The sequence below is a fragment of the Lepidochelys kempii genome, chromosome 26 (assembly GCF_965140265.1).
Source record: "Lepidochelys kempii isolate rLepKem1 chromosome 26, rLepKem1.hap2, whole genome shotgun sequence".
Lineage (NCBI taxonomy): Eukaryota > Metazoa > Chordata > Testudines > Cheloniidae > Lepidochelys > Lepidochelys kempii.
Genome location: NC_133281.1, coordinates 2,043,537 through 2,068,312, shown reverse-complemented (window position 1 = coordinate 2,068,312; position 24,776 = coordinate 2,043,537). Strand labels below are relative to the sequence as shown.

Below are 24,776 nucleotides of genomic sequence, written 5' to 3'. Positions count from 1 at the left end.
CCGGGCGGGCCCCTCTCCCCACCCCGGACCCCTCCAGCCCCCCACCCACCTCCCGGGCGGGCCCCTCTCCCCACCCCGGACCCCTCCAGCCCCCCCCCCACCTCCCGGGCGGGCCCCTCTCCCCACCCCGGACCCCTCCAGCCCCCCCCCCACCTCCCGGGCGGGCCCCTCTCCCCACCCCGGACCCCTCCAGCCCCCCCCCCACCTCCCGGGCGGGCCCCTCTCCCCACCCCGGACCCCTCCAGCCCCCCCCCCACCTCCCGGGCGGGCCCCTCTCCCCACCCCGGACCCCTCCAGCCCCCCCCCCCACCTCCCGGGCGGGCCCCTCTCCCCACCCCGGACCCCTCCAGCCCCCACCCGGGCGGTCCCGTCCCCCCCGGGCGCTCAGGGCTGTTACAGGGCTGGGCAGGGCGGGCTCCTAGAGGGGCGACCCCCCTTGGGGCCAGGCCGAAGGGCCGAGACAGGGCCAGGGCGGTGTCGGGGGCACCGCGGAGGGGCAGGGCCAGAAGCCCTTTGCCCCCCGCCCCGCCTTGGGCCCGTCCAACCCCCTCTTCTCTTTGGAGGCCAGCCCCGCAGCCCCCTGCCCGGGCCCCCCCCGCGCAGCGCCCCGGCCCCGGCCCGCCCCGCCCCGCCCCTCCGGGCCTCGTCCCCCGCGCCGCGCCGCGCCCGAGGAGGAGCCGAGCCGAGCCGAGCCGGGCCGGGCCCCGCCCAGGGGGGCGGGCTCACGCCGCCTCCGCAGCGCCGGGGGTCGTGGGCCCGGGCCGGGCCAGCCGCGCACCGACAGGCGGAGCCGCCCGGCCGGAGGGCGAGACGCTGCGGCCGCGGGGTCAGTGCGGGGAGGGGCCCGGGGGGGAGCGGGGCCTTGGGGGTGATGGGCCTTGGGGGGGGCAGCGGGGCCTTGGGGGAGCGGGGGGGGGGTGATGGGCCTTGGGGGGGGCAGCGGGGCCTTGGGGGAGCGGGGGGGGTGATGGGCCCGGGGGGGGCAGCGGGGCCTTGGGGGAGCGGGGGGGGTGATGGGCCCGGGGGGGGCAGCGGGGCCTTGGGGGAGCGGGGGGGGTGATGGGCCCGGGGGGGCAGCGGGGCCTTGGGGGAGCGGGGGGGGGTGATGGGCCCGGGGGGGGCAGCGGGGCCTTGGGGGAGCGGGGGGGGGTGATGGGCCCGGGGGGGGCAGCGGGGCCTTGGGGGCCCGGGGGGGGCAGCGGGGCCTTGGGGGAGCGGGGGGGGGTGATGGGCCCGGGGGGGGCAGCGGGGCCTTGGGGGAGCGGGGGGGGGTGATGGGCCCGGGGGGGGGCAGCGGGGCCTTGGGGGAGCGGGGGGGGGTGATGGGCCCGGGGGGGGGCAGCGGGGCCTTGGGGGAGCGGGGGGGGGTGATGGGCCCGGGGGGGGGCAGCGGGGCCTTGGGGGAGCGGGGGGGGTGATGGGCCCGGGGGGGGGCAGCGGGGCCTTGGGGGAGCGGGGGGGGGTGATGGGCCCGGGGGGGGGCAGCGGGGCCTTGGGGGAGCGGGGGGGGGGGTGATGGCAGTTCCCCGGGTGCCTGAGGAATTTAAGAAGAACGTAAGAACGGCCCTGCTGGGCCAGACCCAAGGTCCATCTCGCCCAGTGTCCTGTCTTCCGACAGTGGCCAGTGCCAGGTGCCCCCGAGGGAATGAAGAGAGCAGGGAACTATCATGTGATCCATCCCCTGTCGCCCATTCCCAGCTTCTGGCAGGCAGTCAGAGGTTAGGCACACCATCCCTGCCCAGCTCTAGGTGCCAGCTCTCCGTTTTTGTACAGGTTTGCTTTGTATGAGTGTGGTGTTTCCCTCTACACCCTCCTCCCCCCATACGCACACCTGTGTGGGAAGGAAGCGGGGACCTTTCACATGGACCCTCTTTTCTGCTGGGCACCTTTGGAGTTGTTGAAATTTGGGAAACTAATTTATATGGGACTTGTGGTCTGATGTTCAGGGTTGGGGTGAGTGAGGTGGTTGCCTTAGGCCCTGGGGAGTTTGGCTGGTGGGTCTCGCCCACATGTGCAGGTCTAACTGATCACCATATTTTGGGTCAGGGAGGAATTTTGCCCTGGGGTTAGATTGGCAGAGACTTGGGGCAGGGAGGAAAAGAGACTTCCTCTGCAGCGTGGGGCAGGGGTCACTTGCTGGTTTGAACTAGAGTAAATGGTGGATTCTCTGTAACTTGAAGTCTTTAAATCACAATTCAAGGACTTCAGTAATTCAGGCAGAGGTTATGGGCCTACTGCAGGAGTGGGTGGGTGAGGTTCTGTGGCCTGCAATGTGTAGGAGGTGATCATGAACGGTCCCTTCTGGCCTGAAGGTCTATGAGAACATCCTATATTTAAAGGGGTGCTGTGATGTTACAACTCCTACTTTAAAATCACTTGTTCCTAGGGATGTCATGAATCGCTTCTTAGAATATATAAGGGAAATAATTTCTGCCAGTATAATTCACTTGTTGCTGCTGATGCTCTGTGTTCACCTGTGGGTCTCTTTTAGCCTGGACACTGAAATCCATGAAGTTGGTTTCCTTATCATGTAGTCAGTTTCACTGCAGCAGGGTTTGGGGTTCCCAAACTGCAGGGGAGTGTGCCTGTTCAAAAACAGCTGTTTCCACTGGAACCTTTTTTAGAAGGGTTTGTTTGGTTAAAATTTAAATGGGAGGTCAGATTTGAGAGGGGATTTTGAAAATCTGTTTGGCTTAATGCATCCAATGAAGTGAGTGAATTTTGATCCAAATTGAACCTCATAGTGTCTTTTCAAATTAAAATAATAAGAATAGAGATTTTTTCTGTGATAAGGAAAGAGAGTTTTGAAGCATAGGTCTGGGAATCAGGAGACCAGGATCCTAACCCCAACTCTGTCACTGACTTGCTGTGTAGTTTTGGACACCTCATTTAACCTCTGTCTCTCTGTTTTCACATCTTTAAAATGTGTCTAGCATTTCATTACCTGCTGGAGTGCTGCAAGAACAAGCTAACTGTTTGTAAATGCCTTTGAGATTCTCAAGTAGAAGAGGTTATAGAAAGTGAAAGGAAATACACTTTGGAAGTAAAGAAAATGAACAATCAGATAAGAACAGTTAATTCTGGGGTACAGTCAGACATTTGTTTCTGTGCCCCATTCCTATCACTATCAATATCCTTATGCATCCTGTGCTCCAATGTTACATAAGTTTCCTGACTAATTTCTTTCCACTTCAATTACCACTTTTGTAGTCATGCTTTTTGTGAAGTCTAAATAGGTGTTTCAGTGTATTTGGAAGTGCAAGTAGAATAAAATTGGGAAGGATAGTTGGATTTTCAGGTATGTGAGACTTTGCTATAGCAGCAGGCAAGTTTTCCCCCTTTGGATTTCACATGCTGTCAAATCCCAAAATGTTTAGTGGAAAAAACTCTCTCTCTTTCTAAAATAGAAAACTCAGCACAAGTATCAGAAGTCAGGGATGTGTGAAGCACAACTGAACCGTAGTGTCAAATCCTAAAGCATTAACTCCAGCTCATTGTAAAATATCTTTCTCTGGTAGGGTGACCAGACAGCAAGTCTGAAAAATCGGGACGGGGTGGAAAAGGTAATAGGAGCCTATATAAGAAAAAGACCCAAAAATCGGGACTGTCCCTATAAAGTCAGGACATCTGGTCACCCTATTCTCTGGGCATGACTCCTGAGTGCTGTTCTAGGTATGCTGCCTGGTTGTTTTTCATCAGACTCTTGATTGCATTTGCTATTTTCTAACAGGTTCTCTTATTGTTTCTGTAGGTATTTTATTGTAAAGCCACTGTGGAATCCTCATCTTTCAGGCTTTCTGTGGTGGAGTCAGTTGAGCCAAAATTGTATCAGACTTATCTGTTCTGGGGCTTGTCATCTCTGTCTGACGGATACATTTTGGATTAAGACAATAATAAGCTTGTAACAAGTAAGTTATCTCTGCAGCTGGCAGTCTCTCATTTGTAGCAGTTTGCCATTCAGTTTGCCTTATCGTCACAGAAATATGCAGTTTTTGGGAGGGCCACACTTACCAGTATTTCTTCTTCCAGTGTTAGTAAATCATAGAATCATAGAATATCAGGGTTGGAAGGGACCTCAGGAGGTCATCTAGTCCAACCCCCTGCTCAAAGCAGGACCGATCCCCAGTTAAATCATCCCAGCCAGGGCTTTGTCAAGCCTGACCTTAAAAACCTCTAAGGAAGGAGATTCCACCACCTCCCTAGGTAACGCATTCCAATGTTTCACCACCCTCCTAGTGAAAAAGTTTTTCCTAATATCCAACCTAAATCTCCCCCACTGCAACTTGAGACCATTACTCCTTGTCCTGTCATCTGCTACCACTGAGACTAGTCTAGAGCCATCCTCTTTGGAACCCCCTTTCAGGTAGTTGAAAGCAGCTATCAAATCCCCCCTCATTGTTCTCTTCCACAGACTAAACAATCCCAGCTCCCTCAGCCTCTCCTCATCAGTCATGTGTTCCAGTCCCCTAATCATTTTTGTTGCCCTCCGCTGGACTCTTTCCAGTTTTTCCACATCCTTCTTGTAGTGTGGGGCCCAAAACTGGACACGGTACTCCAGATGAGGCCTCACCAATGTCGAATAGAGGGGAACGATCACATCCCTCGATCTGCTGGCAATGACATAACTGAAGACCTTTTAAAAATAAAAACTCTGTGTTTGTTCTGTCTCTGTTTGTTTGTTCATTTAGGTGGTGCAATGTCAGCTGTGGAACAGCAACAGGCAGAACCTTCTCCATCATCCAATTCATCAAATTCCTTTGAGGTAGTGGAGGCAGATGCTGCAAATAAGTATGAGGCAGTTGTTCCTCACTGGTTTTACTGCAAGGTAATAGATTCTAGAGAGAGGTGGTTCCCTTTCAGCCGACAAGACTCGGAGAAGTTAGAAGAGGCGCACAACTCAAGTAAGTTGAAAATACCTTTTTGTCAGAAGCTTCTTAGGGGTAAGGTACATTAGGTTGTAGGATAGGTTCAGAAGGAAGCTGGCAGAATCCCCACACCTCTAGATTAGAGTGGATGAAGTGGTAGCAAACATGGTCTTGAACTACCCTGCACTAGACTAGATGACCTCATGGGACCGTTCCAACTCCAACATCTCTAATTCTCTAGTTTAAATAACCCTTGATTTTAAATGTGGTAATATATCTAACCTTAAAATTTACTGAGGTGAGGTGAATTAACAAGAGTGAATCATGCGTTTTGCAAGACAGGGAACTCTGCAAGAGCACTGAGTAGGCTAAGAATTTGAGATGCTTTGTACTGATGTTGTCTTGGGGCTAGAAGCTACTACTAAGGAAAGTGTTCTAAACATCTTGTGCAGTTTTTTCTATGGGATTTGAAAGTGTCTTCCCTCTCTGGAATTTTAAATGTATCCACGTTTCTGCGGAAATACCTCTTCCCTAGAAGGGGGCCTATTCATGTTGCTTAAAAAAAAAAAAATTGCATCCAAAAAGGCTTTAATGTTCAGGCCTCATTAATTTGACACATACACTGAGTACTCTAGATATTTTTTTTTTATTTGCATGAGACAGCATTCATGTACAGCAAGTAGGAATTGGTTAGGAAGCAACACTGGCTAAATTCCACCACTGCGAGACTTTCCTGCGGATCTTACTGTTCCGTGGATTTATTAGTATGAAAAGGGTAGCGGTGCAGATCGGAGTGTGGGTGGAGCTCCCAGGTCTGGCATGGCACAGACACTTATTTATATTATAATAGTGCCCACAGCGTGATAGTTGCTGTCCATACATATAAAGTGACACCCCTTGCCCTGAAGAGCAGACCGTCTAAGACTCTCCTTCTGCAGTCAGATCTGCATCGGTGCAGAGCCCCAGAAGAGAAGCAGCAAAGGGTGGGGGAGAGGAATAAGGCTTTGTGAGTCTTTTGTCATCTAGCCCCACCTCTGTTCTGGTGGTTAGACTGAAGTGGGTGATCCTGATTCAAGGTGTCATGTTTCGGCAGCTCATGCAGGTAACAGGTGCTGCCTAACTCAGTGTCCCTGTAATCCAGCTAATAAGATCAGACCCTCTAGACAGTAGAGCCAGAGCATTTAGGTGACATTTTTGCTCTGAATAAGCAGCAAAATCTCTTGGAAGTTCTCAGTCTGTGCTGGAGGGGATTGCTTAGAGGTCTTTGCCTCCACTTGGAAATGCTAAGATTTCCTGGTGCCATGAGTTCAGACTCAGGCCTTGACCATTCCAGTTAGGGAGCTCAAGTTCCAGAGAGCTTACAGTATGCAAGTACATGAATGAGACTGAAAATCGGATGTCTTGCCTGCTCTGCCTGGAAGTTAAAGATCCCACAGCATCTCTTTGAAGAGCAGAGGTGTGACCTGGGGCCCCTGTCCAGTACTCTTTCTCTTTGCTGTTGTGGGGCATGCTGTGCGCTGATTGGCTGCCATTTCCTTTCCCAAAGGGAGCTGCATCTCAGTGGTACTGTCTGTATACAGTTTTACGAGCTTTGGGATCATCTGGTCTTAAAGGGGGTAGGGAAATACAAATGAATATAAACATTTAAGACCTTGCTGCTCTCAGTCATAGTGGGTTAGATGTCAACCACTTAGCTTACTGATATTGTAAGCTCTTTGGGGCAGGGGACTCTCTCTTTTGTTGTGTGTCTGTATAGCGCCTCACAGAGTGGGGGCTACCACGCTACAGACAATAATAAACTAACAATTGTCTGTAGCCTGGGGCCTTTCAGCTCTCTCCACTCCATCCCAGTGTGGAAGCTTTGACTTTCAGGCATGATTATCCTAGGAGGCTTTTTTAAATGGCGACTGTGTTTATTTACACAGATCATTGGCTTTGCTCTTGGCATGTATGGATTTTCTAGGTAAGCTCCATGCAGAAGCGGCTGATACCCCCATGATCTGCATAGTCTAAAACCTCTTGGTAATGTCCCCTTCTGGTCTGTTTACACTTCATCGCAGTCCTTGTGTTCCACAGGGAAAGACGATGAACAGCTGATAGTTCCAACGGAAGGGGGCAGGTATGACGTGCATTTGAAGAAGAGGTTGTGCTGTGCCATGTATTGGGAGGAAGAGGTGTCTGAAGTGAGACGCTGCACCTGGTTTTATAAGGGAGACAAGGACAACAAGTACATTCCCTACTCGGAGAGCTTCAGTGAAGAGTTGGAGGTACAGATGTCTCGCCTAATAACGCTCAGCCCGTCCAGTCTGCTCTTGAGCCCTACTAGCTTCTGCAACATCCCGAATTCCATGAGGGGTATTGGCACTGAGCTGTGTCCAAGGACGTGAACTCGAGGGGAATGTTTGGGTGACACTTCATGTTTGATTAGCAGCACTGGAAATACTGCACCTCTCTTCTCTGCAGCCTCACCCATTGTCTCTCTCGCCAACATGCTGCAGCTAATGCAATCTGCCCATACTCGTATCCCAGCTCTGCCTCCTTCCTGGCTCCTGCTATACAATTAAACTGCCAGTCCTCATTATCAGCACCCTGCCTGCAGTCCCAGCCCTGGCTCTCTGCTTCACTGCGTGTGACCTACATTCTGCCAGATCTCCTTGCCTTGCTACTCACTCCCTCTCTCCTCCTACCTTTTTGTTTGCTGCTTCCATGCCTGGGCCATCCTCTGTCTCCCTCTTCATAAAGCATACTTCCTCTCTGTCCTTAAGTCCCTCCTTAAAGCCCACTTCTTGTGGCTTGCTTCCCACAACCAACCTCTGCTTCAGTGCTACCCACAGCTCTTCTGCCTGATATTAGTTTCATAGGCACTAGTCGGTTCTTTCAAGCTGCAGACACTTACTTTTCCCTGTCCTTGTCTGCTGTAATGTCCATATTTCTCTAATCTAGACCCTGATCTCACAAATGCTCTCACTTGAGAGTAACGTCACTAGTGCAAATAGATAGGGCCCCTGAAGCCAATGGAACTACCTACGTGACTAAAATTACTCGTGTGTGTGAACTTGCAGGATCAGGTCCATAGGTGGTAGACTACAGAAAGAGCTGCTATGTGACCTAAAAGGTGCCAGGCATATTTGTGATTTCCTATAAACATTTAGTATTAATGGCCAGCAACTCGTCCTATGGACAATGGTTTTCCATAAAACTTTAATCTGATATTACTTCAATCGAGTCTAAAGTGGAAGCTGTCACCTCTGTTAAAACTGGTAGCCTAAGGGGTGCCCCCAACAAGCACTTTGTAAGACAACATTTAACCCAGGGATGAGACTGTCACTGATCCAGACTCGTGTCTGATTTACCTCCTTTTAATCAACAATATTTTTAAGAGCTACCCTACAATAAGGGGAGGGGGCAAACCCCCCAACTGGTGGAGTTCCTGTGGAAATGTTGGTTTGACTTGCAGAGGTTTCTCTTCTCCCCAGGAAACGTACATGATTGCCATAACGCTGGACGAGTGGAAAAAGAAACTTGAGTCCCCTACTAGAGAAATCATTATACTGCATAACCCAAAGGTAAAAACCTGATGGTTTACTGTCTGTAGCACAGACAGAGCCTGATAGACTTGTGTTTTCCCCTTTAGTTCTGCTTTCAGAACTGGTCTACGCTCGGTTTTTGTATTGCTTCAATCATGTCTTTTGGAAACCAATATACTTAGCGGTACACTCTCATAGTGACAAGTTTCAGAGTAGCTGCCAAGTTAGTCTGTATCCTCAAAAAGAAAAGGAGGACTTGTGGCACTTTAGAGACTAACAAATTTATTTGAGCATAAGCTTTGGTGAGCTACAGCTCACTTCATCGGATGCATGCAGTTAAAAATACAGTGGGGAGATTTTATATACACAGAGAACATGAAACAATGGGTGTTACCATACGCACTGTAACAAGAGTGATCAGGTAAGGTGAGCTATTACCAGCAGGAGAGCGGATGGGGGGGCGGGGGGAGGAGGAGAACCTTTTGTAGTGATAATCAAGGTGCGCCATTTCCAGCAGTTGACAAGAACGTCTGAGGAACAGTGAGGGGGGGGGGGGGGAGGAATAAACATGGGGAAATAGTTTTACTTTGTGTAATGACCCATCCACTCCCAGTCTCTATTCAAGCCTAAGTTAATTGTATCCAGTTTGCAAATTAATTCCAATTCAGCAGTCTCTCGCTGGAGTCTATTTTTGAAGTTTTTTTGTTGAAGAATTGCCACTTTTTGGTCTGTAATCGAGTGACCAAAGAGATTGAAGTGTTCTCCGATTGGTTTTTGAATGTTATCATTCTTGATGTCTGATTTGTGTCCGTTTATTCTTTTATGTAGAGACTGTCCAGTTTGGCCAATGTACATGGCAGAGGGGCATTGCTGGCACATGATGACATATATCACATTGGTAGATGTGCAGGTGAATGAGCCTCTGTTAGTGTGGCTGATGTTATTAGGCCCTGTGATGGTGTCCCCTGAATAGATATGTGGACACAATTGGCAACGGGCTTTGTTGCAAGGATAGGTTCCTGGGTTAGTGGTTCTGTTGTGTGCTTGCTGGTGAGTATTTGCTTCAGGTTGGGGGAGCTGTCTGTAGGCAAGGACTGGCCTGTCTCCCAAGAGTGATGGGTCGTCCTTCAGGATAGGTTGTAGATCCTTGATGATACATTGGAGAGGTTTTAGTTGGGGGCTGAAGGTGATGACTAGTGGCGTTCTGTTATTTTCTTTGTTGGGCCTGTCCTGTAGTAGGTGACTTCTGGCTTTGTCAATCTGTTTCCTCACTTCAGCAGGTGGGTATTGTAGTTGTAAGAATGCTTGACAGAGATCTTGTAGGTGTTTATCTCTGTCTGAGGGGTTGGAGCAAATGGGGTTGTATCGTAGAGCTTGGCTGTAGACAATGGATCGTGTGGTCTGGATGAAAGCTGGAGGTATGTAGGTAAGAATAGCGGTCAGTAGGTTTCCGGTATCGGGTGGTGTTTATGTGACCATCGCTTATTAGCACCGTAGCGTCCAGGAAAGTGGATCTCTTGTGTGGACTGGTCCAGGCTGAGGTTGATGGTGGGATGGAAATTGTTGAAATCATGGTGGAATTCCTCAAGGGCTTCTTTTCCATGGGGCCAGATGATGAAGATGTCATCAATATAGTGCAAGTAGAGTAGGGGCATTAGGGGACGAGAGCTGAGGAAGCGTTGTTCTAAGTCAGCCATAAAAATGTTGGCATACTGTGGGGCCATGCGGGTACCCATAGCAGTGCCGCTGATTTGAAGGTATACATTGGCCCCAAATGTGAAATAGTTATGGGTAAGGACAAAGTTCAGCCACCAGGTTTGCTGTGACATTATCGGGGATACTGTTCCTGACGGCTTGTAGTCCATCTTTGTGTGGAGTGTTGGTGTAGAGGGCTTCTACATCCATAGTGGCCAGGATGGCGTTTTCAGGAAGATCACCGATGGACTGTAGTTTGTAGATTGTACTCCCGTTGTGTGGATGCAGTTCTGCCTGTATAAAGGTCCTTATGGAGCTACATTTATGGGAATAAGGAACTATGGTGTAAGGCACCTTTGTACTGATGTCACTGCATCCAGGCCAGAGGGTTGTGCCCCTTGAACTATATCAGACTCTAATGTAGGTACTTCTGTTCTGCCATTAGCATTGTTTCTGAGTGACTTGCCCAAGGTCATACAAGCCAGTCTGTGATGAAGCAGGGAATTTAAGGTGCGTTTCCCAGGCTAGCTCCCTAACCACTGACCCATCTTTCCTCAGGTATAAAATCATGCTGCTAACCAAATGGTTAGATTGGCTTAGTGGCTAAAGCCATCATTCCAGTCTGTTTTCTGACGGATGCAAAGTGGAATACTGGCACCCAGAGACAGCGTGGTGTGGAATATGCACACCTGTCTTTCCCAGGTGTTATTTATTATAACAAGGAAAATGCAGTGCAGGATTATGCATAGAACTGTATATAAAGTAGCTCAAATGCTGAGATACAAGTACATTTTAAAGAGTACAGTGAACTCCATCTATCCAGTGTCAGTGTCCATCTGTGTCCTCTGGCTTCAAGATTAAACTCGATCGGTTTATGGAGGAGATGGTATGATGGGACAATATGATTTTCGTAATTAATTGATCTTTAAATGTTCATGGTAAATAGGCCCAATGGCCTGTGATGGGATGTTAGATGGGGTGGGATCTGAGTTACTACAGAGAATTCTTTCCTGGGTATCTGGCTGGTGAATCTTGCCCATGTGCTCAGGGTTTAGCTGATCGCCATATTTGGGGTCGGGAAGGAATTTCCTCCAGGGCAGATTGGAAGAGGCCCTGGAGGTTTTTCGCCTTCCTCTGAAGCATGGGTCCCTTGCTGGAGGATTCTCTGCTCCTTGAAGTCTTTAAACCACAATTTGAGGACTTCAACAGCTCACATAGGTGAGAGGTTTATCGCAGGAGTGGGTGGGTGAGATTCTGTGGCCTGCGTTGTGCAGGAGGTCGGACTAGATGATCATAATGGTCCCTTCTGACCTTAGTATCTGTGAATCTAATGTAGTGTCTAGCCAGGTTGGCTCTTTGCTCCTTGCAATGGGATGGGTGTGCTCCATCAGTTCCTCACAGATGTACGATGAGTTGCTTATCCCCCTTTATAGGAGATGCTTAACTGTGTTGCATGCACCACAGAGTTCTAACACACCTTCTCTTCCTGTTTTGAAGCTGATGGTGCACTACCATCCAGTGACGACCTCTGATGACTGGGGCTCAACCCCTACGGAACAAGGTCGACCAAGAACCGTTAAGAGAGGAGTGGAGAACATCTCAGTTGACATCCCCTGTGGTAAGTTAATGTTCTTTCTTCACATCCATTGAAGTTGAGGAAAACCTTTCTCAGCTCGTTTTCTCAGATCCTATCTGCTTTGCTTGTTGTGATATGGCTTCAGAGAATTTAAAAAACTTTTTTTGCTTGAGACTTAAATATGCAGCTTATGGCTGGGTCATCTCCTCTCATTGACAAATGTCCTTATGTGCTAATTCTAATATTACAGTAGTTTCTACAGCCTGCAACTGAGACCAGGGCCCCACTGTGCTGGGCGCTGCACAAACCTAGTGAGAGAGAGTCCGTGCCCCAAAGCGCTCATAGCCTGAACAAACAGGAAAGGGGGAAGAGGACAATGCTGAGCACCTGCCCTCTGACAATCAGACAGAGTCAGTTGAACCCTTCAAATCACTAGTCACTTCTGAAAATCATGGCTGATGTAGTTTTGTTATTAAAAACATAACCAAACTCACGTCCTGGTATGTGCTTATGTACATATCACACAGACATACATGCTGTCTCTCCTGTACACTTTACAGAATGTAAATTATAACTGTGGGCCAAATTTGACGCTTTTCAATAGCAATTGAGCTTTGCCACCAAGCCAGCCACTTGCCAGGACTAGCTTTTGCTTCTGTCTGTCAAAACCCTTCATTATCCACCTACAGGCTCTTCTAAAAAGATCTTATGTAAACTAACGGAGGTGGGAGAGAAGAGAATGAAAATCAAACATAGCCTGATGCCTGCTTTAGTCAGAGAGGCCTCTGCGGAAAGGCCTGCTCCTCCAAGCTGCTGAGCCATAAATCTTTAATTAAAGACATACCTCATTGGTGGCTTAGTGGGGCAACATGGCGTGATCGGAACATGTCTTCCTACCTTGATGGTATTGAGATAGTCTCTTAATCTAATTGGCAAGGGCTACAACAACACATTATAGTACTTAGGTGTAAAGTCTCTACCTCTGCCCAGCCACATGAATACGTCTCTAAGAAGCTGAGGGTGATTTTTTTTATAACTCAGAAGTACATGATCCTCGACACCCAACCTGCCTCACTGAAATGGTCGTGGCAACTGGGAGGGGAGAATGTCTAGGCTTTGGGTTTGACTGCAGAAGCTTCACCTCATCTGCATAGCAGCTCAGTGACGTTTCACAGGGCAGCCTGGTGTGGAGGAACCAGTGCAGCATTGGGAGTTCTACTCCCGGTCACGGGCCCAAATCGCTTCACCTTCCTCTCTTTCACTCAGCTGTAAAATGGGGATGAGGCCACTTCCCAGCTGCGTGTGCGTGTATGTTGGTGGGGGGGGGTGGAAATTATCCGATTTGTAGGTAGTACTTTAAGTGTGAAATGCTATACTGAGTGCTACAATTGCACTTGATACACAAACCAGGGACCGGACTTTATTATAATCCCGCAGCTGGGACTGTCTTTGCATTATCTCTTATCTGACCCGTCTAAGGTTTCACACAGCTGCCTCAGAGGTTGAGATCTCCAAGGAATATTGCGTCAGTTAGGTAAACGGTTAGCTGCTGTGTAAATGGTTCTCTCTTTCCTCCTCTTAGGGGAGCCTCTGCAAATAGATCACTTGGTTTTTGTAGTTCATGGAATTGGGCCAGCATGTGATATCCGGTTCCGATCCATCGTCCAGTGTGGTAGGTGTGCACAGGAGATGATGCCGTTTCACATGCATCACCCCTCAGAGAGCGCAAATAAACACAGGTCTGATGGGAAAACACACGAGGTGCTGTCATCACACATTCAAAGAACTTGACAGTAATCTTGGCAAACTGTAAGACAGAACTTGCTGACTGCAATGAAGATGCATTGTTTGAATATAAGAGCAGTGAAAGCTGGTTATTTGGATAGAATTGGACAGATTCTGACAATCATTTTTATTAGAATGATCACTGTGTCCTAATACTTCAAATAGTGAGCTTCCCAAATCAGATACCGATTCTTCAAGTAACTGAATAAATCTGTGACACTAGTCCTCTACTCAGTCTATTGCTAGGTGGTAATCTTGTCCAGTAAAGTCTAACACAAGTTAATGTCCCGCCCAAGAGTCTTTAGAAATGTGACAATTTCAGAGAGTGCTTATATTGTCATTGTAACTGCCTGAGTCTTGGAGAGTAGATCTGTTGATAAGCTGTGTGTACCATAAACAGGAAAGTTAAGATGAGGTAAATTTCTATAATAAAACCAAAGCTGTTGCAAACTTCAACAATTTGTGGGGTCAAATGTCTTTAATTCTGGTAAAGTCTCTCTCTTGTTTTCATGCAGGCAAGCCTTTTGATACTGCAGTCTATCTTACAGTTTGCACCTAATGGGGCTACGTTTAAAAAGGTTACTGTCAACTTGAAATAAGTCAGTGAACTAAAATCAGTGAGAAGTAGTTTAAAATCCAGCCCCTGCCTCTAAGTCTCCCTACTGGTGTGTGAGACTTTTACAGTAGGTTTCACAGCTCTTTAAAAAGTTTTTCTCTCCTCGGTTGCTGTGTGAAAGCTCCAGTAACCAGGGGAAACGGACTTGCTACAGAGCAAATGGTGAAATCCAGTTTATGCTTCAGCTGAGAAGTGGAGTGTTTTTGTCTGATCCCTCAATTATTGATCTGCGGTGTTACTTGTACCAACAGTCGGTTAAAAAACTTCAGACTGAGGTGGGCTGTTTTGTCTTAAGCTGACTGTGTCCCTTCAACTCAGCTTGTTCAGCATAGTAAACACACTAGGCTTCTCCTAGCAAACTCTTTTTTCTAGGCCTTGATACAGAGCTCAATTCTCTTTCCAGTAAATGACTTCCGTAACGTTTCCTTGAGCATGCTGCAAGCACACTTCAAGAAAGCCCAGGAGCAGCAACAAATTGGCCGGGTAGAGTTCTTGCCTGTGAACTGGCACAGCCCTTTGCATTCCACGGGGGTGGACGTGTAAGTAAATTCTAGCACCTTAGAGGTAAATCTACTGCAGTGACTGAGTGAGTGAAATCCAGGAGCGTCTTGCTCTTTTGTAAAGCGCCTCGCCTTTGCTGCGGTGGGTGAAAGATGACAGAGGAGGATTCGGCGCAGTCTCTGCTGCTGCTACTTTACCTCAGGAACACACAGGTGAACATGAAGAAGGGAACCGGGAACAGTTTGTAGCACCTACTATGAGGATCCCAGCCCTGCTGCCCAGGTTTCTCATGAAGCCAGGCTGATGATGTCCAGTTGAAATTGCACCCTAAGTAGTCTACTGGCATGTAACACCAGAAGTTCAGACTGGTGTTTCCACTTAATGTAAGAACACAGCGCAGGGGATTTGGGAGTCAGTGAGAGTTGATACCTAATTCCTTCCTGAAGAGATTTTTAAGGCTCCCAAGAGCCTTTATTGAGCTAGCCCCTCTGAAACACCGCGGTGCGCAGGGGAACAGCATGTCTGCTGCACAAGTGGGGAGCGATTTTAAATGCTCCTGGAGCAGCAGGGAAGGTTGGCTTTTTGCATCCACACCTTGGAAAACCCTGTTCTGTTTCTGAGGAAAGGTGGGTTTGTAGCTCCTTTCTGTTACTATGTTCTGTTAACATGAATTAGGAATTCAGGTGAAATCCTCAAAGGCATAACTGCCATGGACTTCACGAGATCCAGGATTTCACCTACTAGGAAATAGCTACAGGAGCCGTGGGTGAAATCCCTGTCCCTCGTAACAATCCCTTTCTGTTCCATGTTCAGCGATTTGGAGCGAATTACCTTGCCGAGCATCAACCGCCTGCGTCACTTCATAAACGACACCATACTGGATGTTTTCTTCTACAACAGCCCCACCTACTGCCAGACCATCGTGGATACTGTTGCTTCAGAAATGAACCGCCTGTATCGGCTCTTCCTGCAGAGGAACCCTGACTTTAAAGGCGGTGTTTCCATTGCAGGCCATAGCTTAGGTAAAGGGTTTAGTCCTGGGTATCCAGGGTTGTGTGTAATAATTTAGAATCTGTAGCATGTCTATATGCACATGGCACACAGTACCCTGGACTGCAGTTTAGTGCTGAAGTACCATTTCCATACCTTGGGACACTTAAGAGTGGGAGAGGAGGAGGGAAGCCCCTCACTCCTTTTTTTTTACCAAACAGAGGGATATGGGCACGTAAGTATATTTATTCCAGCATAAGATCTGACGGTCTGCTCAGAGACTGTGTATGTGGCTATTTTTTAGGGTCGCTGATATTGTTTGATCTCCTAACAAATCAGAAGGATTCCTCTGAGGATGAAGACGGCAATAAAGAGGTAAATTCCCCACAGCTTGTGCATGTTAAGCATCTCATTGATTCAGGATGAAATCTGTAGGCTAGAGCCACACTCCAGCTTTTCCATAACTGCTGCGTTCTCCTGCTTCTGTAGCAGAATAGCTTTGAATTCTCAGTGCCATCCTGCCAGGTGTAGATCTAAACAAAAGAGAACAATCCCACGCCTACTACCAATATTGTAGCCAGAACGTAAAGGAAGAAGGAGACCAACTCTGTAAACATGACCCCCGTTGCTGTCCTTGCAGGGGTCCCAGATGGGTGCCTATGAACAGGGAGATGTTGGGGGAGTGAAAGAAACCCTGAAGAAGCTTGAGCTGTCTGAGTACTGCAGTGTCTTTGAGAAGGAGAGACTGGACACGCAAGCACTGGTAAAACCACTCTCCCAGCAGAGTGGCTACTGTTCTTGTATGTTTCACCGCTTGCCGTCAGATCTGTTAGAGTTCTCTGTTTTTGTTCTCTGTGCCCATCACCACGTTCACACAGATATTTCTTGCCTATGTCATGCCCTCTGGTTAGAGTAAAGCCCACCTGGCCTAATGTACCCTGTTTTTTGATGGTAAGGCTAAGCGACTAGTACCTTTGCAGGCTTTTGATTCTGCCCGTGCTAGCAGCAGCCCTGGTTTCCTGTGTGTGGTGGACAGGCTGGCGGCATGCTGAACTGGAGTCTGAAAACGAGAAGCGTGTGAGTGGGAGGCATTTCTGCACTTGAGGCTGAGTTCAGAGATTGCTGCCTCTCTCTCCAGAGCAGAGTGATTCCCATGCTATCCGTGCTCCCTCCCTTCCAGAGGGGCACACTGAAATCAGAGCAGTTAGCTCCTAGGATCCCTGGCCTCTGTAATGCTAAGAATGGACTATCCCTTTGAGTGCACGGTTTCCTGTACTGTAGTAGTAATGGGTTGTAACTTACTGTCCAGGCTCTGTGTACAGAGAAGGATCTTAAAGACATGGGAATTCCCTTGGGACCAAGAATGAAGATCCTTCATTATGTCAGAACCAAAGAGGAGAAACAGGTATGGTTTTTCTAGGGGCGAATGGTCCAGTCCCAAGTGGATGCTTGTTTGGTGTCAGTGGGAAGCAGTTGTCTGACCATGGTTGCCAGAGCAGCTTCTTACGTATGTTGCACTGGCCCAAGGCGCGGCAGACGCATTGTTGCTCTGGCCATTTTGGGGTCATACCTAAGAGAAGGCTAGCGTTTTCTAAACACCACTGCGGTGTCGGTTGTATTGTGGCCGCTGGGGTGCCTCTGCGTGGCAAGCAGAAACCTGCGGCAGCGAGTCTCAGAGCCCAGGCCGAAAATCTGAGTCTTGTGAGGCTTGCACAATAGTGCAGAAAATAGCTGTGTAGACACTCAGGCTCCTCCCTCGGCTTCAGAGCCGGCGCTCCAGCCCAGGCCCAAAGGTCTACACAGCTGGTTTTGGCCATTGTGAGAGCCCAAATCTCCAGATCTGGGCTCTGAGAATTGCTGCTGTGGGAACTCTGGGAAAGGGGAGCTGCTGGACGGCTGTTACTTGGGGTTTGGCTTATGTCGAGGGGTTTAGGCATGGAGTGGTCTGCGGTAGCTCCTGCCGGGGCAGAGGCAAGAGCAGAGCTCTTCCACATCTGGAGCCTGCTGGTCTCTCTCTGGCGGCTGTTCAAGGCTTTGCAGCTGGGCGGAGTGGACACGTCCAGAACACTAGAGCCTAGAACCTCCCACCCTCTTGTGCTGTATGAACGGAGCCATTCCCAATAAACTGTCAGTATCCTCAGCATGTCCCCACTGGGAACTGGGGAGCCAGTCCGTGCACTACCTCAGGTGATGTCCCTTTGGCTCACCCATGCACATGGGCCCACGTGAGCTAACTGCTGCTTGACTTATGAGGAGAGGCTGAGGGAGCTGGGATTGTTTAGTCTGCAGAAGAGAAGAATGAGGGGGGATTTGATAGCTGCTTTCAACTACCTGAAAGGGGGTTCCAAAGAGGATGGCTCTAGACTGTTCTCAATGGTAGCAGATGACAGAACAAGGAGCAATGGTCTCAAGTTGCAGTGGGGGAGATTTAGGTTGGATATTAGGAAAAACTTTCACTAGGAGGGTGGTGAAACGCTGGAATGCGTTACCTAGGGAGGTGGTGGAATCTCCTTCCCTAGAAGTTTTTAAGGTCAGGCTTGACAAAGCCCTGGCTGGGATGATTTAGTCGGGGATCGGCCCTGCTTTGAGCAGGGGGTTGGACTAGATGACCTCTTGAGGTCCCTACCAACCCTGATGTTCTGTGATTCTGGGTAATGCCCGTAGCGGCTGTGTGGAAGCTCACAGGGGACAACCCTTGCGCACTCTCCCATTTTTGTTGGTGCAGCATGCTCGGCAGCAGGCCCATGTCCCTGCTGGGAATGACTATGAGGGTGAAGATGGTCCCAAGCCTGAGTCAGGGTCATCCCCGCAGCTGGGCTCCAGTAGGAGCATGAATGATGGGGGGAAGCGTCAATATTTGGATGTCGGGCTAGGACAGGTAACAACTCCGTTTGTTGATGTGGCCTGGTAAAGCCAGTGAATGTGTAATATGCAGAACTCAGACTTAATGTCAACAGAGCTCTGGGGGTGATGGCTGCTAATTGAGGGTCACTTCACCATGCTTCTGACAGTCTCTAATTCTGAGAGCAGAGCTACTGTCATGGTGGTCGCCAGGCCCCAGCCCACTCTCCCCTTCTCTTCCCCAGCCTTACAGGTAATGCATTGGCCTCAGCTGCTTGTAGACTATCTCAGTTGGAGACTCTTGTAAGTAGCTCAATGCTGAAGCCAGGCTGAGATGCACCCTACGTAGGGTGCCATTACCAGGTGCCTCTGAAGTCCTGTTTAAGTGGCTTATAGGCCTCGCGCTGGCCCTCCGCCTGGAGCAGGCTCCTCCCGAGGTGCAGATCTCTCCTGGCCCTAGTTTAGAATCCTGCCACATTCACACCTCTCTGTATGTATTTGCCTAAAGATGCAGCTGAGACTCCCCAGCTCGTTCCAGTCTCATGTGACCCCTTTAACCCTTTTGCTCAGGCAGGATGGAATAACACGTTGGCCAGGATATGTGCCTTCGATGCAGTGACCAGGCCTCAGAAGAGCCTGGCTCTGTTGTGTGACCTTGGGCAAGTCCCTGCCCCTCTTGGTGCCCTGACTCCTCAGGGTGTGGCCAGCACAGTGGGGCTCCAATCTCTGGTGGAAGCCTTAGGTGCTACTTTGATACAAGCAATATCCTCTGAGGGAAGTTCCCGCATGGCCATCTATGGTATTGTCTGATGGTGCCAGGATGGAGTCTAAACACTTCTGTTGTGTCTTAACTCTGTTAGGTCTCAGCAAATTACCCTCAGCTAATCTACAAACCCGAAATCTTCTTTGCTTTTGGGTCTCCCATTGGGATGTTTCTCACTGTCCGAGGTGTGAAAAGGATTGATCCAAACTACAGCCTTCCTACCTGCAAAGGCTTCTTCAATATCTTCCATCCTGTATGTATGATCAATCTCTAGTGCTTGCATGCGAGATCTGATGTAGCTAACAGGCTCTTAAACCTTCGCCCTCTGAGCAGCAATCCCCTGGCCTCTCTGCTATCCTGTACTGTGGAATAGCAACTAACAATGACTTAGCTGTCCGGGGGTAGGGAACGAGCGCTCCTGCAGTCTGCATTGGAACTATCTGCTTTAATTGTGTAGCTTCCATTTTGGCCTCATGTTGGGGGCACCTGGTTTCCCCCCCGGGGCAGGGATTAGGTGGGTGTAGAGCCAAAGTCAGTGCCGCTGTTCTCCTTCTGTGCAGTTTGACCCGGTGGCGTACAGGATTGAGCCCATGATCGTTCCAGACCTGGAGTTCGAGCCCATGCTGCTCCCCCACCACAAGGGCAGGAAGAGAATGCATTTAGGTAAAGCGCAGAGCAGGCCTTCCTCACGGCTCGGTGCAGGTCTGTAACGCTGTTGCTTTATGCAATGCATGTTTCTGCTCAAACGCCTCACCTCAGGCACCTGTGTGTTTCAGAACTGAAAGAGGGCCTGACCCGCATGGGTATGGATCTCAAGAACAACCTCCTGGGGTCACTGAGGATAGCCTGGCAGTCTTTCACCAGATCCCCACTGCTGGCCGTGGAGGCAGCAGCCACTGAAAACGAAGCTGAAACTAGTTTGGAGAAACAAACAGGTGAAAAAATGAGAAGGGAGGAATTGGTTTCAGAACCAAGCTACAGCTCAGTGCTGCTAGTTCTCCTGGTGCGTGAAGAAAACGAGGATGTGAATGAATTGTCCCAGAGCAACCTGGACACCTACTCCCGGGGTCTCCTTATTGCCGTGATCTTCCCATTCTCACTGCCTAACAACCCCACACTGTGCCTCATGAGAGACGACCTCTGCCCAAGGAGCTTGCACTCCCTTCTACTGCCTGAGTGGGAGAGGCCTGGTGCTTGGGGCGCAGAATCCCAGCGTGTGAATCTTAATGCCAAACACCTTCTCCCTGTAGTGTCATTCTGCAACCTGCTGCTTTGGTTATACACAGCAGGGAGGGAGACCAAGTGCAGTCCCTGCTAACTCAAGCCCGTGACACTGGGGGGTTTGCTTCTCACAGGAACTGCCTTAAACCCAAGCCCCTTTCCCCCATTCTTAAGGCAGAACGCAGGCCTGGGCCTGTGGGAGTTCCCTTCCTGCTGCTAGCGCGGGACAGGCTTGGTGTGCTCTTGCTGCTAAGGGTGCGGAGCTGAGCTGTTGCTGAACCACGTTGTTTGGGTTAAGTCCATTCAGATATGAAGCCCGAAGAGCCTGCTGCTACACTGAAGGAAGACGCTGCCCCTATTAATGTGGGAATGCTAAATGGAGGGCACCGGATTGACTACGTGCTGCAAGAGAAGCCTATAGAGAGTTTTAATGAATATTTATTTGCACTACAAGGCCATCTCTGCTACTGGTGAGGATCTCCTTAGCCTACTCTTTTCAAACTCTCCATCTGGTCCTTGGCACCTTCACACTCTTGTAATGTGCACCTTGAAAGCTGACATGGTGAAAGCAAGTAGATTCCAGTCACTTAAAAGGCAAACAGGTTATGTATGATTCTTGCCTATAGTAGCCCATGTCTCAGCAACGAAGGGGTTGCCATGTGTTCTCTGTAAGAATGTTAAATACCATATGGGTGTCTGTGTAGTTCTAACAGTCCTCTCTTGCAGGGAGTCAGAAGATACCGTTCTCTTGATTCTGAAAGAGATCTACCAAACGCAGGGCGTTACCTTAGATCAGCCTCTCCAATGAAGTCAGATGACCAGCTGCACTTGATGTAAGTTACCTTGTCTTTCTGAGACCCCTCACGGTGAAACTGACAGCCGTTGACATGCTTACTGTGAAATAACTTCCTACTTTATTTGGGAGTGGGTGTTAAGGACGTAGGTGTCTCAGCTAGGACCATTCTATTCTACAGCACGGTGCCTTAGACGAGGCCAGTGCTACCGTCTGTCACGTTAGGAATGTTCCCAAGGGCTGTAACTAAAACCAAAGGCACTTTTAAAACCTAATTCCAAGGCATTCATGCTCTTCGCTGTGCTTGGGCAGCGAGGAAGCGGAGTAACTTGGCCTGTAATGGAGCCGTTCAGCAGAGACCCCCAGGGACTCTCCCACATGTTCAATCCCACTGGGTCTGGTCAGTGTCAATTTCATAAGTTAAAGCCAGATGGTCTGAGCACCCCCAAACCCCTGCTCAGAGCATTTCATTCAGTGATTCCTGCAGCAAGACCCAGAGCTGGTGGTTGAGCTAGAGGATGTCTCAATAAAAAGACCCACGCGTGGGTGAGAGAGTCCAAGTGAGGGAGGCTCTGTCACCTTGGGGAAGCTGTTCCAGTCCATGCACCCTCACTCCTTCAGAACTAAAGACAAGGGCCTCTGTTTTGAATGTGTCTAGCTTTTACTCCCAGCCAGTGGATCTTGTTGTGCTTTAGTCTGCTAGCTTAAAGAGCCCTCTGGTATCCCCCGTCTCCTCCCTGGGAAGGTACTTGTGACTTGATCACAGTCTACCTCTTAACCTTTTATTTGATTAAACTCTATTGACTGCTCTCATTGCAAGATGGTTTCCAGTCATTGAATCTTTCCTATAGCTCTTGTCTGAACACTCCCCATTTTTCAGCATCCTTTTTTAAACCATGGACACCGCGTCTAGAAAGAATATCCAGTGATGGACTCATCAGTGCCATGCAGAGAAAATCATCTCCCTAGGAATACACCCCATGGTGTTAAGAGAAGGAATCTGGACTCTCTCTGCCCAATCGCTCACTCTTTCCTCAGAAACTTCATTATTTACTCAGGAAGGTGATTAAGTGAACTTAGTACTGGATGAACATTACTGGAGACAGAAATCCTGTGTTGCTATGAAACAAGCAGTCCCCTGCTTATAGGCCTGTGTTAGAACCCTGACTAAAGTGCCAAAGTCTGGCACAGCTAATGGCATTTGGGGTGGTGGCAACTTTGTGATGTGATTCGTGTGCATTAGGAAATGGCCTGAGATGTGCTACTGGCTTATGTGGGAGTGGTCTCACCGACATGGGAAATCCCCTCAGGCTTTAATGCTGCATAAACCCTGCTCCCTTGTAAGCTGTGTGCCCTTTCCTGTTGCTTCCCTAGATGCACACCAAGTGACTACTCACCTGGAAAGCCCGGATTTTCCTCTGCCTTCCTATCCTCTGCTGCTACTGTATTCTGCATGCTGCTTCTCACGAACCTGCTGCTGCCTGGAGCACTGGGAGATTTCTCATTTTGGGGGGAAAAAATCAAGGCAAAACAGTCTTCTCCTAAAATACCCACTCTGGACTTGCCCCTGTGCCCACTGTGCCACCCATGGGATCGTTCACTCCAACACCATTCATCCGCCTAATCTGACTGCCTCGTAAGTTGCAATACAAGCTGTTCCAAGTATAAATACAGAAGAGAGGTGGTTGGGATCTGGTGATCTGGTGCTGGAGATTTCAGGGCCTCGTATTGACTCCTGGTTAGTGAGTAAATGTGTTGCTTGTGAAAAACGCCTTTAATGCCCTGGGCACGTGCCATGCTACAGCCCTAGAACCACAGTAGCTTGGCCGAGTAAGCAAAGCGGGGAATGAGGTCTGCTGGCTCGGGGCCTTCTGAGATGCCATGAGCTCTAGAGGGCATAGCAGTCCAACCCTTTGTGGAAGTGCAGACAGCTGTTAAGCGTTTGGTTTTCTTACACACCTTCTCGCATGACTGTCTGTCTCTATTCTGCATGCCCAGGGTGGGTAACATGTTAAGTATACCTCCTCCAGTCTGCTCCAGGGCCTGTTAGTAATAGTGTGACAGCCTCCTCTGCCCAGGTATGGTAAGCTACAGCTTTGCTTTAAGTGGCCAGCTCCCCTAGGACACCCGAGCTGAATCATGCCTGTAGAATTATGTTGCAGTGGGAGGCCAAATAGGACTCCTTTGTAAGGCTTGCATGTTTCTTTTGGGTGTCCACCTGCAGCAGGTGGGAATTGGTCTCCTAAGCTCCTTGCTTTACACCAGATCATGAAGATGTCTGGTTGCTGCTTATTTACTATTAACAGAACTAGCCCAAGGCTTAGGAATAAACCCAAGTATGGCTTCACGGCAGAGTTCAGGCTGCCTAGCCCACTGCAGGATGTTTCTAACAGACCCAGAGCCCTAGGCTACTTGAGGCTGGCATATCAATGAAGGGATGAAGCCTGCACCACCCTGGCTTCTGGCTCTAATTCCATTCTCCTTTCACAGGCCAAACCCCTCTGCAATAGGAGTGGGATCTGTCCAAGGAAGAGGAGCTTAAGCCCTCTCTAACTGTAGTAGGGGGCTGAGGACAGACCAACTGCATGTCCAGTTCCTTAGCAAAGCATTCAATCTGGATTCCGTCAAGACCTCATTAGGCAAAAGTATAGCTGCACTTGAGTATGGATGAATAGCTGTGGTGATAGAGGCTTTCAGGGCGATTCATGGGCCAGACGCTCTCCTTCACCACACCTATTCCACAGCGCTGAGTTCAGAGTGGCTACCAACCTGCTGATGAAACCATAGCAACCTTTTGTACACAGCCATGGCTTATGCTGTAGTAACCAGGAGCTGTGGAATGATTGCTGTTAGAAGTACTGTACAGGTAACTTATGGGGCAGAGATGATAAATCCCTTGTAACCAAAGATGTACAGGGTAAACAGTGGACTAAACTAACCCCTTAGTGTGTGGATTCCCTTGAGCAAAATGCTGGAGGGTGTGATAGTGTCTCTGGGCTGGGGTCTGGAAGTGGCTACTACCATGTTTCCTCCCCGCCCTCAACTTTGCTCTGTACAGTGCAATGAGCTTTTTCCCAGTGCAATGAGCTTGTTTGTTTTCTTCTGTGTATTATTTGCACTATTTAAATGCATTTTGTATTCCCCAACCCTGCCCCCTCCCAAAGAACTAAGAGAAGCTGTACTCACACCTGACTGTGGGCAGTGATGTTTTGCACAGCTAAGCTCCTGGAGGTATGTATATAACAGGACACACAGTCATGACCAGCTCTTCAAGTTATGCACTTTGTGTAAAAAATTTAAATTCATTTAAAATTGTTATTTAATGTCTTTTTCCAGTCAATACAAAAGTAAATCTATGGTTGCAGTGGTTGTATTTGTGTGTGAAGGAGATGAGAACCTATTACTTCGGGATTTAACTTCAGGGCAAGGTAAAGCTGTTGTCATAATTCCCAAGAGGAGCCCTTGGCGTTTTACAAAAGGCCACTGCAATGGACAGGCATTACAGGAGAAAACAGAATTTAGAAGTAACACTAACTACAAGCACCTCCTTGTTCATGGGCAGGGAAAGCTGCTTATAAAAGGAGTGCATTTGCTGTAAGGAAA

General features: G+C 49.2%; 1 protein-coding gene across 13 annotated transcripts; it reads left to right on the top strand.

Moving 5' to 3' along the window:
- Positions 1 to 703: 703 nt before the first annotated feature.
- On the top strand, positions 704 to 24,529 carry DDHD2 (DDHD domain containing 2). Of its 13 annotated transcripts, XM_073325236.1 has the most exons (21): positions 705 to 826; positions 1,619 to 1,773; positions 3,519 to 3,672; positions 3,752 to 3,908; positions 4,689 to 4,901; positions 6,942 to 7,132; positions 8,342 to 8,431; positions 11,585 to 11,705; positions 13,246 to 13,335; positions 14,468 to 14,603; positions 15,379 to 15,587; positions 15,860 to 15,930; positions 16,196 to 16,318; positions 16,865 to 16,960; positions 18,281 to 18,433; positions 19,257 to 19,412; positions 19,720 to 19,822; positions 19,936 to 20,094; positions 20,679 to 20,850; positions 21,107 to 21,213; positions 22,548 to 24,529. In XM_073325236.1, exons 5-20 carry the CDS (start codon positions 4,697 to 4,699, stop codon positions 21,186 to 21,188), a joined length of 2,157 nt encoding a protein of 718 aa, XP_073181337.1. In that variant the 5' UTR covers positions 705 to 826; positions 1,619 to 1,773; positions 3,519 to 3,672; positions 3,752 to 3,908; positions 4,689 to 4,696; the 3' UTR covers positions 21,189 to 21,213; positions 22,548 to 24,529. The 13 variants fall into 13 exon arrangements, 10 of the variants coding, with proteins under 10 accessions (XP_073181341.1, XP_073181343.1, XP_073181337.1 ...); XR_012156313.1 differs by lacking the exons at positions 1,619 to 1,773; positions 3,519 to 3,672 and having other exon boundaries at positions 22,548 to 22,809; positions 23,664 to 24,529; XR_012156312.1 differs by lacking the exons at positions 1,619 to 1,773; positions 3,519 to 3,672 and adding an exon at positions 22,054 to 22,235.
- The last annotated feature ends 247 nt before the right edge of the window (positions 24,530 to 24,776 follow it).